This window comes from Sciurus vulgaris, assembly GCF_902686455.1.
Source record: "Sciurus vulgaris genome assembly, chromosome: 17".
Taxonomy (NCBI): domain Eukaryota; kingdom Metazoa; phylum Chordata; class Mammalia; order Rodentia; family Sciuridae; genus Sciurus; species Sciurus vulgaris.
Window position 1 is genome coordinate 17,191,635 of NC_136478.1, and position 13,090 is coordinate 17,204,724.

A 13,090-nucleotide genomic window follows, 5' to 3' on the forward strand; every position below is an offset into this window, starting at 1 on the left:
GGAACAGCTCCAGGAAATGGATGAGCAGCTACAGTGGAAGGACAAGAGCAGGAAGAAGGGAAGAGGAAGGTGTGGTGAAGGGAAGGGAGGGGGCTGTGCTCTTTTATCCTCTGCAGGCTGCACTGTTCTCACCTGAGGAAAGCTTATGGGGCCTTGCTACAAATACCCACCACACCCTTCACAGTGGCCAGGTCTCAGCTGAGGCACCACGTGGGTACACCATGTGGCCCAGAGGACAGGGTAAAGCTCAGTGTTGTGCTATCCAACCTCAAGGGCCCCAGTGTGAACATAGCTCCTGTTCCTCACCTTCTTACCCTCGAAGTCTGCAGCTGTTAATAACTCAGGCCGTTTCTCAATGATATTAATTCTATCTTCCAAGTGATTAGCCTTGAAGATCTTAGAAAGAAAACAATGTAATTACTATGTTTATAGTAGAGTACTGTTTTGGTCCAGGAAAATTAAAAATTAAAAAACTCAAGTCTGGGGTGTAACTTAGTGGTAGAGGACTTGCTTGGTATGAGGCCCCTGGTCCAATCTTCAGCACGGCAAAAATTAAATTAAAAAAAACAAAACAAACAAACAAAATACTTCTCAATGTTGTCTTCTCTGCTTTGAGTTTTCTGGCCAAATGGCTCTGGAGGATAACTCTTTGAGGTCCTCTCAAGAGGCCTCCTACAGACCAAGGATGAGGTCATGAGCAAGTCAACAACAGACATTTTTCTTATAGGCACATGGCAGAACTAAGCACCAGGCTTAAAGTTCTGGTGGAGGCAGGTTATCCTTCAGAAAGGAAATCAAACCAATCACTGCCAGGGAGAGAAATGACATCTGTAGTCAGGGTGAAAGCAGTTACTCCCTGAGCACAGGTGTCCCAGGGACAAATCACTCAGTTGTAGAGCTGCAGGGATTTTAGTTTTCTTAGTTGTATGTGAAGTGGGAAGAAAGCTTAAATTTCTTCAACCACATAAAATCAAAGCAGAGCTCTAATGTTTGCTTCTACTTTGATGGTAGTCCCAGAAGACATCCAGTCCAGCTCTCTGGCAGAAAGAAAGCACAGAAAAGAAAGGAAAGGAAGGAAGAAAGGAAGAAAGAAAGGAAGAAAGAAAGAATCTCAATTCAGCAACTACTTCTCCCATTTCTTTGGTACCAATGTTGCTACAAAGACCCATTCGATACTCAGGAAGGAAAGCCCCAAAGGTCCCCTCATTAATTCAGCAACAATCATCACTTACTTTTTTCATTAGTTTATGGGAAGCTGCTGAACTCTCAACTGTAAATACCTAGAGAGAACAACTATGAGTTATCAGAGATGCACTTAGCACAGCAGGAAATCCAAGATGAAAACATGACAAAACCATTCCAGGGCAGAAGACCTCACCCAAACAACTCTGTATTTACCACCTACCTGGGACAGCACCTACTTTGGGTGCTGATCCTGGCAAGGTGGCCAATTCAGAACACTGAGCTGCAGTTACATGGCAGTGGTTACAGCCTGACTTGCTGGCACAGGCAGGAAAATCCCTCAGCTCCTAAACCAACCACACCCCACATATCTGCACTTACAAAGAGCTTTGATTGCAGAATTGTGTACATGAACCACACAATTCCCTAACTCAATGAACCAACCTTCAAAAAATGAAAAAAAAAAACGGGGGGGGGGAGTAGAAAAGTAAACAAACATAAATGAAATTAAAAAGATAAAGATAAAAGAACCAACTTTAGGAAGCCAACAGAAAGACATGTGTCCAGTACCTGCTGTGCCCCAAGGTGATGAGCCAGCACGGAGAGCAGACTGCCATCACTGACACATAGGCAGACTGTGTCTGGGGTTAGCACCTGCAGGAAAAGAACAGACTGAGCACAAGTGTTCTTACTTTGTTAGGATATTCCTATGAGCAAAGTGACAGAAGGGCTTCCCCTCTCCCAATCCCACATACACGGACTCTGATCATGAAATTGATCTCATTCCATATTCCCCACTGCTAGGTTGGATCCTCTTGGGCCCCCATGCTGTCATGTCTGTCTTCAGGACCCATGCAGTAACCACCACCCACTTTTGCTCACATCTCACCATCAGTGCCCACTGCTGGGAAAGATCCTCCTCAACCCACCTAGAAGACCTGGCTGAAGGCCTGTTCCGCTTGCAGGAAGCCACCTCCCAGTCTACAATGATAAGTTTCTTCTCTATCTGACCCATGTGTTTCAAGTGACTACCCAAAGACAGGGGTGCCTTTATAGACCAGATTCCTTGGTGAGGAATTTAGGGCAGCCTGAATCCTTTCTCTCCCTAAAAAAGGCACACATGTACACACATGCACATGTATTTCTGTATATAACTCCAAAGGGTCCAGAAGGGCCCCTCTAAACCTGAGGTCCCCAGTCTAAGTGCCCTGTTATAAGCAGCAGCAGCAAAGGTTTTCAGCATAGGGTTTTCCATGGCCAGATTTGCATTTCAGAAAACCTTAGAAATGAGCAACTGATGAAAAGAGAAGATGGGGGCTAATGTCCCTGGGTTCACCCACACTGATGGCTGGTGGCCACAAAGGCAAAGGTGTTCAGCAGGACAGATGTGGGCTGGGAGAAGGTTCTCAGAGAAGCTCTCACAGGAGCAGAGAGCAAATCCTTTGGAAGTTCAGAGCAAGTTCTCTGGCCTTCTAGTGCCCACCCCTGATGGAGCCAGCAGAAGCCATTCACAGATGAGTGAAAACAGAAAACAAGATTAGTAAATTGTAAGCAGAATGATGGAGTCCATGGGAACCAAAGAGTTGGACACTCACAGTCCTCAATGCCTGGGCGTAACGATCAGTTCTATCCTGATCGTTGATCTCTCCAAATCGAGGCCGGTTCCAGAGAAGGTGAGCCTGACAGTCACAGACAGGGCGCATTTGGTGGACTCTTCCATTTTCTTCAGGGCTGGACCAGGAAATGAATAGATATGGTGGTGAACACAACCTACCAGATACCAAAGAGCAGGTAGGCATGGCACAGGAACCTGCCCAGCAGAATATGACCTGGGCCCTAAAGTCTCCTTAGGGTATGAGTCTGAACAATGGCTCTTGAGTAGGCACTGGAGGTTACAGGGCCCTCTGACTGCAGACATTTTGTAAAACAATCATGAAAGCCTCTTCTGAGTATACACAAATGGTCTCTGACACATCCAGCCACAAACCTTTTTTTTTTTTTTTTTTTTTTTTTTATTGTAAACAAATGGGATACATGTTGTTTCTCTGTTTGTACATAGCGTAAAGGCATACCATTTGTGTAATCATAAATTTACATAGAGCAATGTTGTTTGATTCATTCTGTTATTTTTTTCCCTTCCCCCCACCCCTCCCACCCCTCTTTACCCTCTATACAGTAGTTCCTTCCTCTATACTTGTCCCCCTCCCTAACCCTAACTCTAACCCTTCCCTCCCCCCCATTATGTGTCAACCTCCACTTATTAGCGATATCATTCGTCCTTTGGCTTTTTGAGATTGGCTTATCTCACTTAGCATGATATTCTCCAATTTCATCCATTTGCCTGCAAATGTCATAATTTTATCATTCTTTATGGCTGAGTAATATTCCATAGTATATATATACCACAGTTTCTTTATCCACTCATCAATTGAAGGGCATCTAGGTTGGTTCCACAGTCTGGCTATTGTGAATTGAGCAGCCAGCCACAAACCTTGATTCTTGTATTCTGTTTGGAAACAAATTTGCCTCGCACCTCTACAAGGTCTGTTCATGGGGAATTTACATCAATGTGCAGTCTCCAAGGCCCAGTCTTCTACCTCCACAACCTGCAGGCCTACCTGGTCTTCTGAAGGCTGTACCATACACAGTAGTCATCGTGGTGGGCTACCAGGCAGTGGGCTGTGCCCCGTACAACAGGTTCCTCTTGTGGCAGGAAGTACACACACTGCATCCAATGGTCCCGCCACTGAAATGGGAACTAGAGTCAGCAGCTGTCACCAAGCTGCAACTAAAGCAATGCTTCTAATCCAGAGGCTAAAAGCAAGGCCAAATATCAGTTTGCAGGGAGACATGGTATAGACTATAGCTGGCTACTGTGGCCAAAGAGATTAAAAAAAAAAAAAAAAAATTCTCAAATCAGGGAAGCCAGTGGCCCAAAAGCTTGTTGGAACCCTGCTGGTTTTAGAAAGACACAATGTGGCCATGGGTAGCAGTCTTCCAGAGTGGCTCAGGAAAAGAGACAAGTACAGACTTCAGTCCCTATTCACGGAGCAGTGCCAGTGTTCTCTTAACCTGCTGGGCTGTGTCATATTTCATTTGAAGGAAAAATTTCCTGGCTCCCAAACAATGTTTTACCTACTAATATGGAACAGACCCTGCTCTAAAGAGTCCCATGGCATTTCTATTCCACAGACTTTAACATTCTTTCAATTTCCTTTGTCTTCTAAGTGACTTCAAAACCCAAAAAAGGTTAAATGTATTACATAAAACCTAATTGGATCCTGGATTGGGAAAAACAAAAACTACTAAAGATAATTGGTGACAATTAAGGAAAATTTACTTTGAACCATATGTTAGATGTTACCATGGAATTACTGTTAGTTTTCTTAAGTGTAATAATGGTATTTTGTTTATGTTGAAGATTGTTTTATTCTTAGGAGATGTATGTTGAGGTATTTAACAGTGAAGTGTCAGATTCTGCAACTTAGCACGCTAGGCAGGTACTCTGCCACTGCCTTAGACATTTTTATTTTGAAACAGGTTCTTACAAGTGGCTGGCCTCAGACTTGCAATCCTCCTGTCTAGGCCTCCTGAGTCACTAGAATTATAGGTGTGTACCACTGCGCACGGCTGTAACACAGACATTTAACATGATGAAGATGAAGACAAATAAAATGATAAAGACTATGAGACAGCACAAGAAAACAGGGTAAGCATCGACAAACACCCACATTTGGAGAGATCAAAAAAGGTAGTTATTTTGGGTGATAGGACCACAAGTGAATTTTTATTTATTTTGATTTTATAAAATTAGGTTTATATCTCTTTTCAAACAAGAATGCAGTAGCATTGTTTAAAAAAAAAAAAAAAGAACTTCCTAAAAGATGGATGCCTGGCTCCACTCTGATGAGATGACACCTGTTCATTCTGTCATCCTTAGGAATCGGAAAACTTGGCCCTGTGAGATTCCTAGGACCTGGCTTAATCATCAGCAAATGAAGCCTGAGGCTTGTCCCATTTCTCAGGGACATAACTATCCCTAGTTTTGAATTTAACAAAAAGATATCTAAGATGTCTGTCTGATCATAAAGGCTGGAAAATGAAAATCCAACAGATATATCCTGAAAAAACTACAATAACAAGAAGGAGGAAATATAAAACAAGTTTTCTTAAACCTGTCATTCATTCCTATGCTATGCAAACTTATCTGAAGACAGGAGAAGGCTTCCTGACCCCTCCTGTGCTCCCAGGGTGCTTCCCTGTCACCTGTCCTTCCCACATTCCCCACATAGGGAGCCCCACGGGTCCTAATGCTAAAAAGCTGGTGACAAAACCTATGTCCCAAGGTACAACAGGCTAAATGGGATTAAAGCAGTTCCATGAATTCATGAGGAAAATTAATTAGCAGCTTTCAAATACCTGACAGTTGAAGAGTCATCACTGGTACAGAAAGGACACAAGACCCATAGTCAGAAGAGCTAGAGACCAGACCCACATCACTGCTTCCTGGACACAAGGCTCTCAGCCTGTTCCTGAACTTGTGACATTACCCAGCATGTCTTAAATGTGGATTAAGGAGAAAATACGCAATAATAGTCTAAAGATATGCAAATAAAGTTTTAACAGTCTAAGACTGAATTCTGACCACCCCCCACATAAACACACACATTCACAAGCCTGAGCACTTTTATCCCACAGAGGACTAAGGTTGCAAGGAAAGTTGGCACAAAACCCAGTAATAACACCAAAAAAGATGCTTCAAGATAGAGGGAAGGTTTTGTATCTTGGCACTGAAACACCTTTCCCGGTTTATTTTCTGTTGAGAGTGTGGGCAAGGGGTAGATAACTCATACACAAGACAATTCAAATGATACAAGGATATATGATAAAAAACAAATTTCTTTTCCACACCCAACCTCCAGGAGCCACCACTCAGAAGCAACCATTTTTACAAATTTCTGTGAATTCTTCCAAAGATATCCTTATATACACACCACACATACACTCATAACCAATGCTGGCATATCACATAATGTTCTGCATCTTTATTTTTTGCAGAATTGGGGATGGAATCCAGGGGCACTCTACCACTGAGCTACAGTCCAGCCCTTTTTTTACTTTTTATTTTGAGACAGGGTCTCGCTAAGTTGCCCAGGCTGGCCTTGAACTTGGAATCCTCTTGTCTCAGCCTCTTGAGTTGCTGGGATTACAGATATATACTACCAGACTTGGCTCAACATCTTTATTTTTGTTTCACTTAATATTATATCCTGGAGATTGTTCCACATCAGTGCCCAGAGAGCTACCTCATCCACTAAAAGGACATTGGATAATGACCCAATGAGTTCTTACAGGTGGCCTTTAGGTTGTTCTTCTTCTACTAAGTCAAGGCTTTGGTGAGCATTCTGCAAATATGCAAATCTACCAGAGCCTGACTATCTACAAGTGGTATCACTTTCCACCAGAACAGGCCACACTGAGCTCAATGGATGTTCTAATGATTCACTTTCCTGCTTTTTCCCCCAAGCTACATCAACAAGTGTTACCAAACTTCTTGAACTTTATCCACTAATAAACATGGTATCTCACTGTACTTTATTAAATTTTTATTTTCATTGCTGTTTAAAGCTGCAGTTCTCTTACTATGAGGGTCAATAACTTACCATGTTGATGAGTAATCTATTTCCTTTTTGTAGTTCATGTCCTTTGCCCACTTTCCATTGAGCTAGAGAAGGTAGAGCTCAAAGTCACAGAAAGTGAGTCTGTGGTTCTTTTATTATAAGCTGATCTGAGCCACTGGGATTACTTGGGGTAGGGGTGTCCTCAGAATAGCTTTGCTAGGATGAAGGACAGCAGCAGAGCTAGCTAAAATTTCTCTGCTGCTCACTGTGACTTTTGGTGCTGACCATGAATTCATTCTGAGAGGACTATCTTACCATAGGTAGTCTGTGCTATAATTTCTTATTAATTTATTTTTTGTAGTGCTGGGGCTAGCACCCAGGGCCGTAAAGTAAGCTAGGCAACCACTCTACCAGAGCTATACCCTCAGTCCCCTGTGTTTCTTTGTTTTTTGAAAAAAAAGGAAAAACTCTTTTGACTCTGACAGTTGTATCTCTAAATTCTTATGATCTAAGGCTCAACAAAAGTAGACAAGTTTCCTGAATTACATGCAAATGTGTTCAGCTGGTGCCTCCTACCTGGAGCTCCTTTGGGTCTGAGTGAGCCCAAAAGGGGGCCATAGTGCACTTGATCTTCCCTTCAGGGTCCATTTCAATGTCCCACCAGGAGAGAACCACTTGAGCTTGGCCAGATGCCAGAGGTTCAAACTGCCTGCTATAGCAGGCTGCTGAGCTACTGACTTGTTTGCTGAAGTCCACACTGTGAAAGAATATTTAGGAACTGAAACATAATTTAACATCACACACTGCATTGCTAAGTTTATATGGTGAACTCATCAAAAAGGACAGTTGGTTGCAAAGAACTAGGTTTTCTTCCCATGCAAAAATAACTTCCAAAGACCCAAATTTCATCGGGTGTCTCAAAGTGCTGAACACCCAGGGAGGCTCCTTGGTACCTGAACATAGGTAGTACTTCGCTGAGGACAGTGAAATCAGTGGGTGACACCTGGTTCAGCTGTATGTCATAGACAGAAGGTGCACCAGGGCATCTCTCCAGTTCTGAGGGAGGAATGATGATCTGCTCTCCAAGGCTGGTCTGAACACGGACAGGAAACAGCTTGTTCCAGGACCACATCCTTCTGGACTCCACCAGCTGTGCATACACAGTTGCTCTGTGGGGCACTGCCTCACAATTTTCCTAAGTTTATAGTAAAATACAAAACAAAAGAACAAGAACAAATCATACATCTGACCCACAGTAATTCTGATCATTACTGATCATTACTGATCATTAGGCTAATTCAGTAACATCTAACACCTTTCCACTACCAGGATAGTCCATTGTTTTCAGTACCTTGCCCTCAGGAAAGGGAAAAAAAGAACTACATTTCAAAAAGAATACATATTATGCCTAAAATGATTTAAGTTAGTTAAGTTCCTAGCTACCTGGCACTATTAAATACTTTAAAAATAAACCTGAATTGTCACCATACTGATGAACTCCTATATGGAACTGGAAGACAGAGTTTAAATCTTACTGCCAAGCAGTAATTCTGGCCCAGGGCTCAAGGGTGTCCTTTCAGTACACTCTTCCCCAGGCACCAGGACCAGAACCTTCTCATTTCAAAGCCTAATGGACAACCATCCACCCTCAACTGGATGGATTCACCCAGCACTGCTGACCACTACTCCTGCTTGATTGTGGCTCTAGCCTCCTATCTAGTTTTTCTCCTATTTCATCCATCCATCCATCCATCCATCCATCCATCCATTTGTTCATTCATTTGTTCTGCATCCTCTACACATCAGGCACTAGGGCTCAGGCAGTGAAGAGAATACTCACTTGAAAGTACAAAGGATCTCTCCCTTTTTTTTTTCTTCCAGTACTAGGGATTGATCCTAGGGGCATTCTATCACTATGCTTGGATCCCAGTCCACTCCTTTAAAATTTTTTTTTATTCATTCACTCATTCATTCATTCATTCATTCATTCAGCTAGCAGGGAATTGAACTCAGGGCCTCATGCAGGTCAGGCAAATGCTCTACCATTGAGCCACATCCCCAGCCCAACCCTTTTTAATTTTCACTTTAAGACAAGCTCTCCCTAAGTTGCCCAGTCTGGACTCAAACTTATGATCTTCCTGCTTCAGTCTCCTGAGTTGCTGGGATTACAAGTGTGCACCACTGGGCCCAGAAACACAGGGTCTCTCTACCTCAGCACTACTGTCCACTTGAGCTAGATGCCTCCCAAGAATTGACGGGTGTCTCAGAGTATATGGAGAAGTATAAGGATTGTGTTAAACAAGATGCAGCAATGAGCACTGTGCATGCGGTGGCTGAAAACAAAGCAACACCCCCAAGGGAGGCCCTGGCCCCACCACCTGTACAAGATGTCTATGTGCATGCTCATAGGAGGGCAGCGCTCCCTCTCCAATCAGTTCTGTGTCAAACAGCTCTGTAACCAGGATATTGGCTCGGCATGGAATGTCACCATCTGAAAAACACAAGGGAATGGTGTCAGAGAACCCAATGGTTCAGCACACATGCACAAAAAATATATGTATGGCAAAATGGCAACCTGGTAAATCTAGGTTCAAAGAAAATGGGTGCTCTCTGCATTGCTCTTTCAACTCTTCTATATGTTTAAGATTGAGGGAGAGACTTGGAAAAAATAAGAATACAATAAATGCCCCAAAATAATACTAGATAAAAATAAAATAGGGAAGGCTGGGGAAGTAGCTCAGTGGTAGAACACTTGCCCAGAATGCATGAGACCCTGATTTTGATTTCTAACATCACAAACAAACAAATAAAGTGGGGGAGCAGGGAGAAAAAAGTTCCAAATTGTCCGAATTGAAAATAAATCAGTCAACTATGTGGAATTTTTTCTATCCTTACTAGCAAAATTATTTGGCAAGCAAAAACTGAATACAAGTAATTCAAATACTTCTAGGTTGCAGGAAAAGAGTAAGAAAATCAAAGCAAGAGAGAGGTTATCTGATGACTTATCACTGGGAGTTTGACTACAGCCACCGAAATTGCAATTCATGATTTAGAATCCCCAGATTCCTTCCATTAAATCCTCTTAAGTTGGTATTTTGCCACCCAAAAATCTCCTAAATAACTGCTGTTTTAGAACACAGTTCCTTTTGTTAACTCTGTTTTCTAAACGTCTATAATGAAATGCTATTTCTACAATTATACTTTTTAATGAGCCAAGAGGCAAAATAGACTTTGGAAAAGGCCATTCATCATGGAGAAAAAACTGCAAACACTTATAATGACTCATGAATTACAATTTGACAAAACCCACTCATCTTCCCTACACAGAGGACAAGTCTCACAGATGATGCTCGAAAGGAGAAGCATGAAATGGTTCAGAAGGTTGTTGTAGAAAAAGTTGTGCCTGACGTCCTGCAGACCTCGCCTGGATCTTACTTTCTAGTCCTGAAACCTCAATTCTCACCATCAGTCGCCTCATTTGTAAAGTGAGGGGAATGAGCTCTGGCTCACATGGTGTTGGTTACAACATCAAAGGTAAAAAACCATCCCCTTCCTCTAAAGTACATTTGTGTTCAATGGCAGTACTTAGCAAATGAGGTAAAGAAAAAACTTCCATCTTCTGGCACATAGGCCACCCACTCCAAGGGCCTTGCCCATTTTTCTATGATGCCAAAACCCAACTGGAATACACTATTCCAAACTGACCCCACCCCAATGCCACATACCCGCTCCTCCCTCAGGTGTTTCTGTCCAATCACACTACCCCCCAAAATGGCATCATTTACCAGCTCCCAAAGGGCAGAAACCCTGCCTTCCCTGTTCACTACTGTACCCTGGTGCCTAGAACAATGGAGCATCCACTAATAGTCAGCGAACATTAGCTGAATTCTTTGTTCCTCTCTGTCATTCTACAGCCAATCAATCACCAAGCACTGCCAATTCTACCTTCTGAGTAATTTTTAAGCCAATTATGAAACTTAAAATGATGTATCATCCCAATTTGCTTCATTAAAATAAAAACAAAACTTTATGACCCAGTGAATTTTAACAAATACTTCTTGAAAATCTGACATTTAGTTTAAAAGTGCTAATGTGTGAGGGGGAGGTGCAGGGAGGCCCGAAGAGGGGCAGTTACTCCAGGCGCTTCCTAAATCTGCTGAATGAACAGAATGAATGGGTAAGCAACTGCTGCTACACATGACTGCTAAATAATCCATCTCTGAGGAAAATACCAAAAACTTATATGCCATTTGTAAAAAGGGCACAGAATAGAACCTAGGGAAACACACATTTGAGAACAGAAAAAAATAACAAAAAAGAACCAAGACTGGGAAATGTTCCTGGGACCCAAGAAGAGAGAATTTTTGAAAGGACTGAATGGAAGAAACACCAATACTGCAGTGATTAGAGAAGGGAAACAGGAAGATACCCAACTTGTCAAAGATGAAGCAATTTGTTGAGATGGGGGATTAAAAACAAATCCCATGGATTCAATCCTGGTACCAAAACGAACAAACAAAAAAGTCCCATTTATAAGGCATTACATACCAAGCAAGATCAACAATCTATTCTAAACAAATTAACTCAGAATTCTTTATGTGCCAGGCCATGTGCAGATAAGGGAATGAAATTATTAATAAAGTACCTGGTCCATGACCTCATGTCTCAGCTGTGGAGGGATATAGAAATTAAGTGGACAACTACATACTCATTCAGTTATTGCAGTGATAAGTGCTCCAAAGGAAAAGTATGAACAAAGCACACAAGGGACCCAGCCTAATCCAGAGTGTACGTGAACACAGCCTGGAGGAGGGCATGGGGCAGAGTCACAGGAATAGCATTCCATGCAAAGCTGGTCTTCATGCAATCAAGACGAATTTTCAAAAGTGAAGGATCTCCACTTCGGGTCATGATGGAGGATGAGGAATCAGACTTATCTGTCCACCGTCATCAACCAAAAAACTGGGCAAAGTAGACCAAAGCAAGTGTTTTAGACAGTGAAAAAGAGGCAACACAGTCTGCTCCCCCAAGAGAGAAACAAACCAAGGACCCCTGCTACTGCTCTGGCTTTTGGCATTTTCCAGACTTTAGAACAGGGGCCAAGAAGTAAAGCTGAACACAGCAGTCCTGCTGAGCTACACAGACAGAAAGTCAAGTTCAATAAAGTAGAGGCAGCTAGAACTGACCAGGGAGGGAGCTAGAGAAAAAATTGCACAGAACAAAGGTTTGCGAACCACAAGTAGGGTTCTCCTCAAGTCTTATACAAAGATCTAGACACTGCAAAGCCAAGCAAAGCTGAACAATTTCCAGAACTCTCAGAGGACTGGGAACACTTTAGTTCTGATCAGTCCAGGCTGCAGAATCCTTGTGGAGACCTACTCATACCATATAGTCTGGCCAAAGTAGTCTTAGCGCAGTGGTTCTTCACAGGTAGAACTTTTGCCCTGCCCCAGATCCTAGGGCATTTAAAAATGTCTGAAACATTTTTGGTTGGCACAAATGGTGCGGGGAAGGGAAGTGTTCTTGGCATCAACCAGGTAGAGGTAAGAGACCCAACTGCATGCCAGACAAAGTTTTTAAAAGAAGACAATAGCTCGGCACAGTGATGTACGCTCAGTGGTAAAGCGCCCCTGGGCTCAATCCCCAGTATTAAAAAAAAAAAAAAAAAAAAATTACTAAACATATGAAGGAAAATGTGACCCAGGACCAGGATAAAAATGAATCAATTGAACAAACCTAAAAAAGACAGAGATGGCAGAAATAAAACAATGTTAAAACTGTAAAGATAGGGGCTGGGGAGATAGCTCAGTCGGTAAAGTGTTTGCCTTGCAAGCACAAGGCCGTCCATGGGTTCAATTCCCAGCACCACAAAAAACAAAACAAAAAAAATGCAAAGATAAATAAGTATTTAGCATTTAAAGTAACAGATGAGCATTATGAAAAAAAAATCGAATGAACTTTCACAACTTACATTTAACACAATATTGAAAGTGAAAAGTTCACTAGATATACTTAACAGCAGATTAGACATTACAAAAGAAAAGATTAGTAAACTTAAAGGTCTATATAAGAAACTACCCAGGTCCTTCAACAGGTAAAGGAGACACAAATTATGGTACACACATGAGTACTGCTCAGTAACAAAAACAGCATGGTATTGGCACCAAAATAGACAGGTAGACTAATGGTACAGGATAGAAGACACGGAGACATACCCACATAAGTACAGTTATGTCATACTAGACAAAGCTGCCAAAAACATACAATGGAGAAAAGATAACCTCTTC

At 42.2% G+C, this 13,090-nt stretch overlaps 1 protein-coding gene across 5 annotated transcripts in view; it reads right to left on the reverse strand.

Annotated features, from left to right (window-relative positions):
* PRMT7 (protein arginine methyltransferase 7) overlaps positions 1-13,090 on the reverse strand; it is a 38,538-nt gene that overhangs the window by 8,300 nt on the left and 17,148 nt on the right. For all 5 annotated transcript variants that reach the window (XM_079116856.1, XM_079116858.1, XM_079116859.1 and 2 more), the window contains exons 6-13: positions 9,182-9,294; positions 7,757-7,998; positions 7,380-7,560; positions 3,801-3,928; positions 2,778-2,913; positions 1,753-1,836; positions 1,233-1,280; positions 307-396 (exon numbers count right to left, since the gene is read on the reverse strand). In XM_079116856.1, the coding sequence (XP_078972982.1) occupies positions 307-396; positions 1,233-1,280; positions 1,753-1,836; positions 2,778-2,913; positions 3,801-3,928; positions 7,380-7,560; positions 7,757-7,998; positions 9,182-9,294 (1,022 nt within the window). The remainder of the gene's footprint in view (positions 1-306; positions 397-1,232; positions 1,281-1,752; positions 1,837-2,777; positions 2,914-3,800; positions 3,929-7,379; positions 7,561-7,756; positions 7,999-9,181; positions 9,295-13,090) is intronic.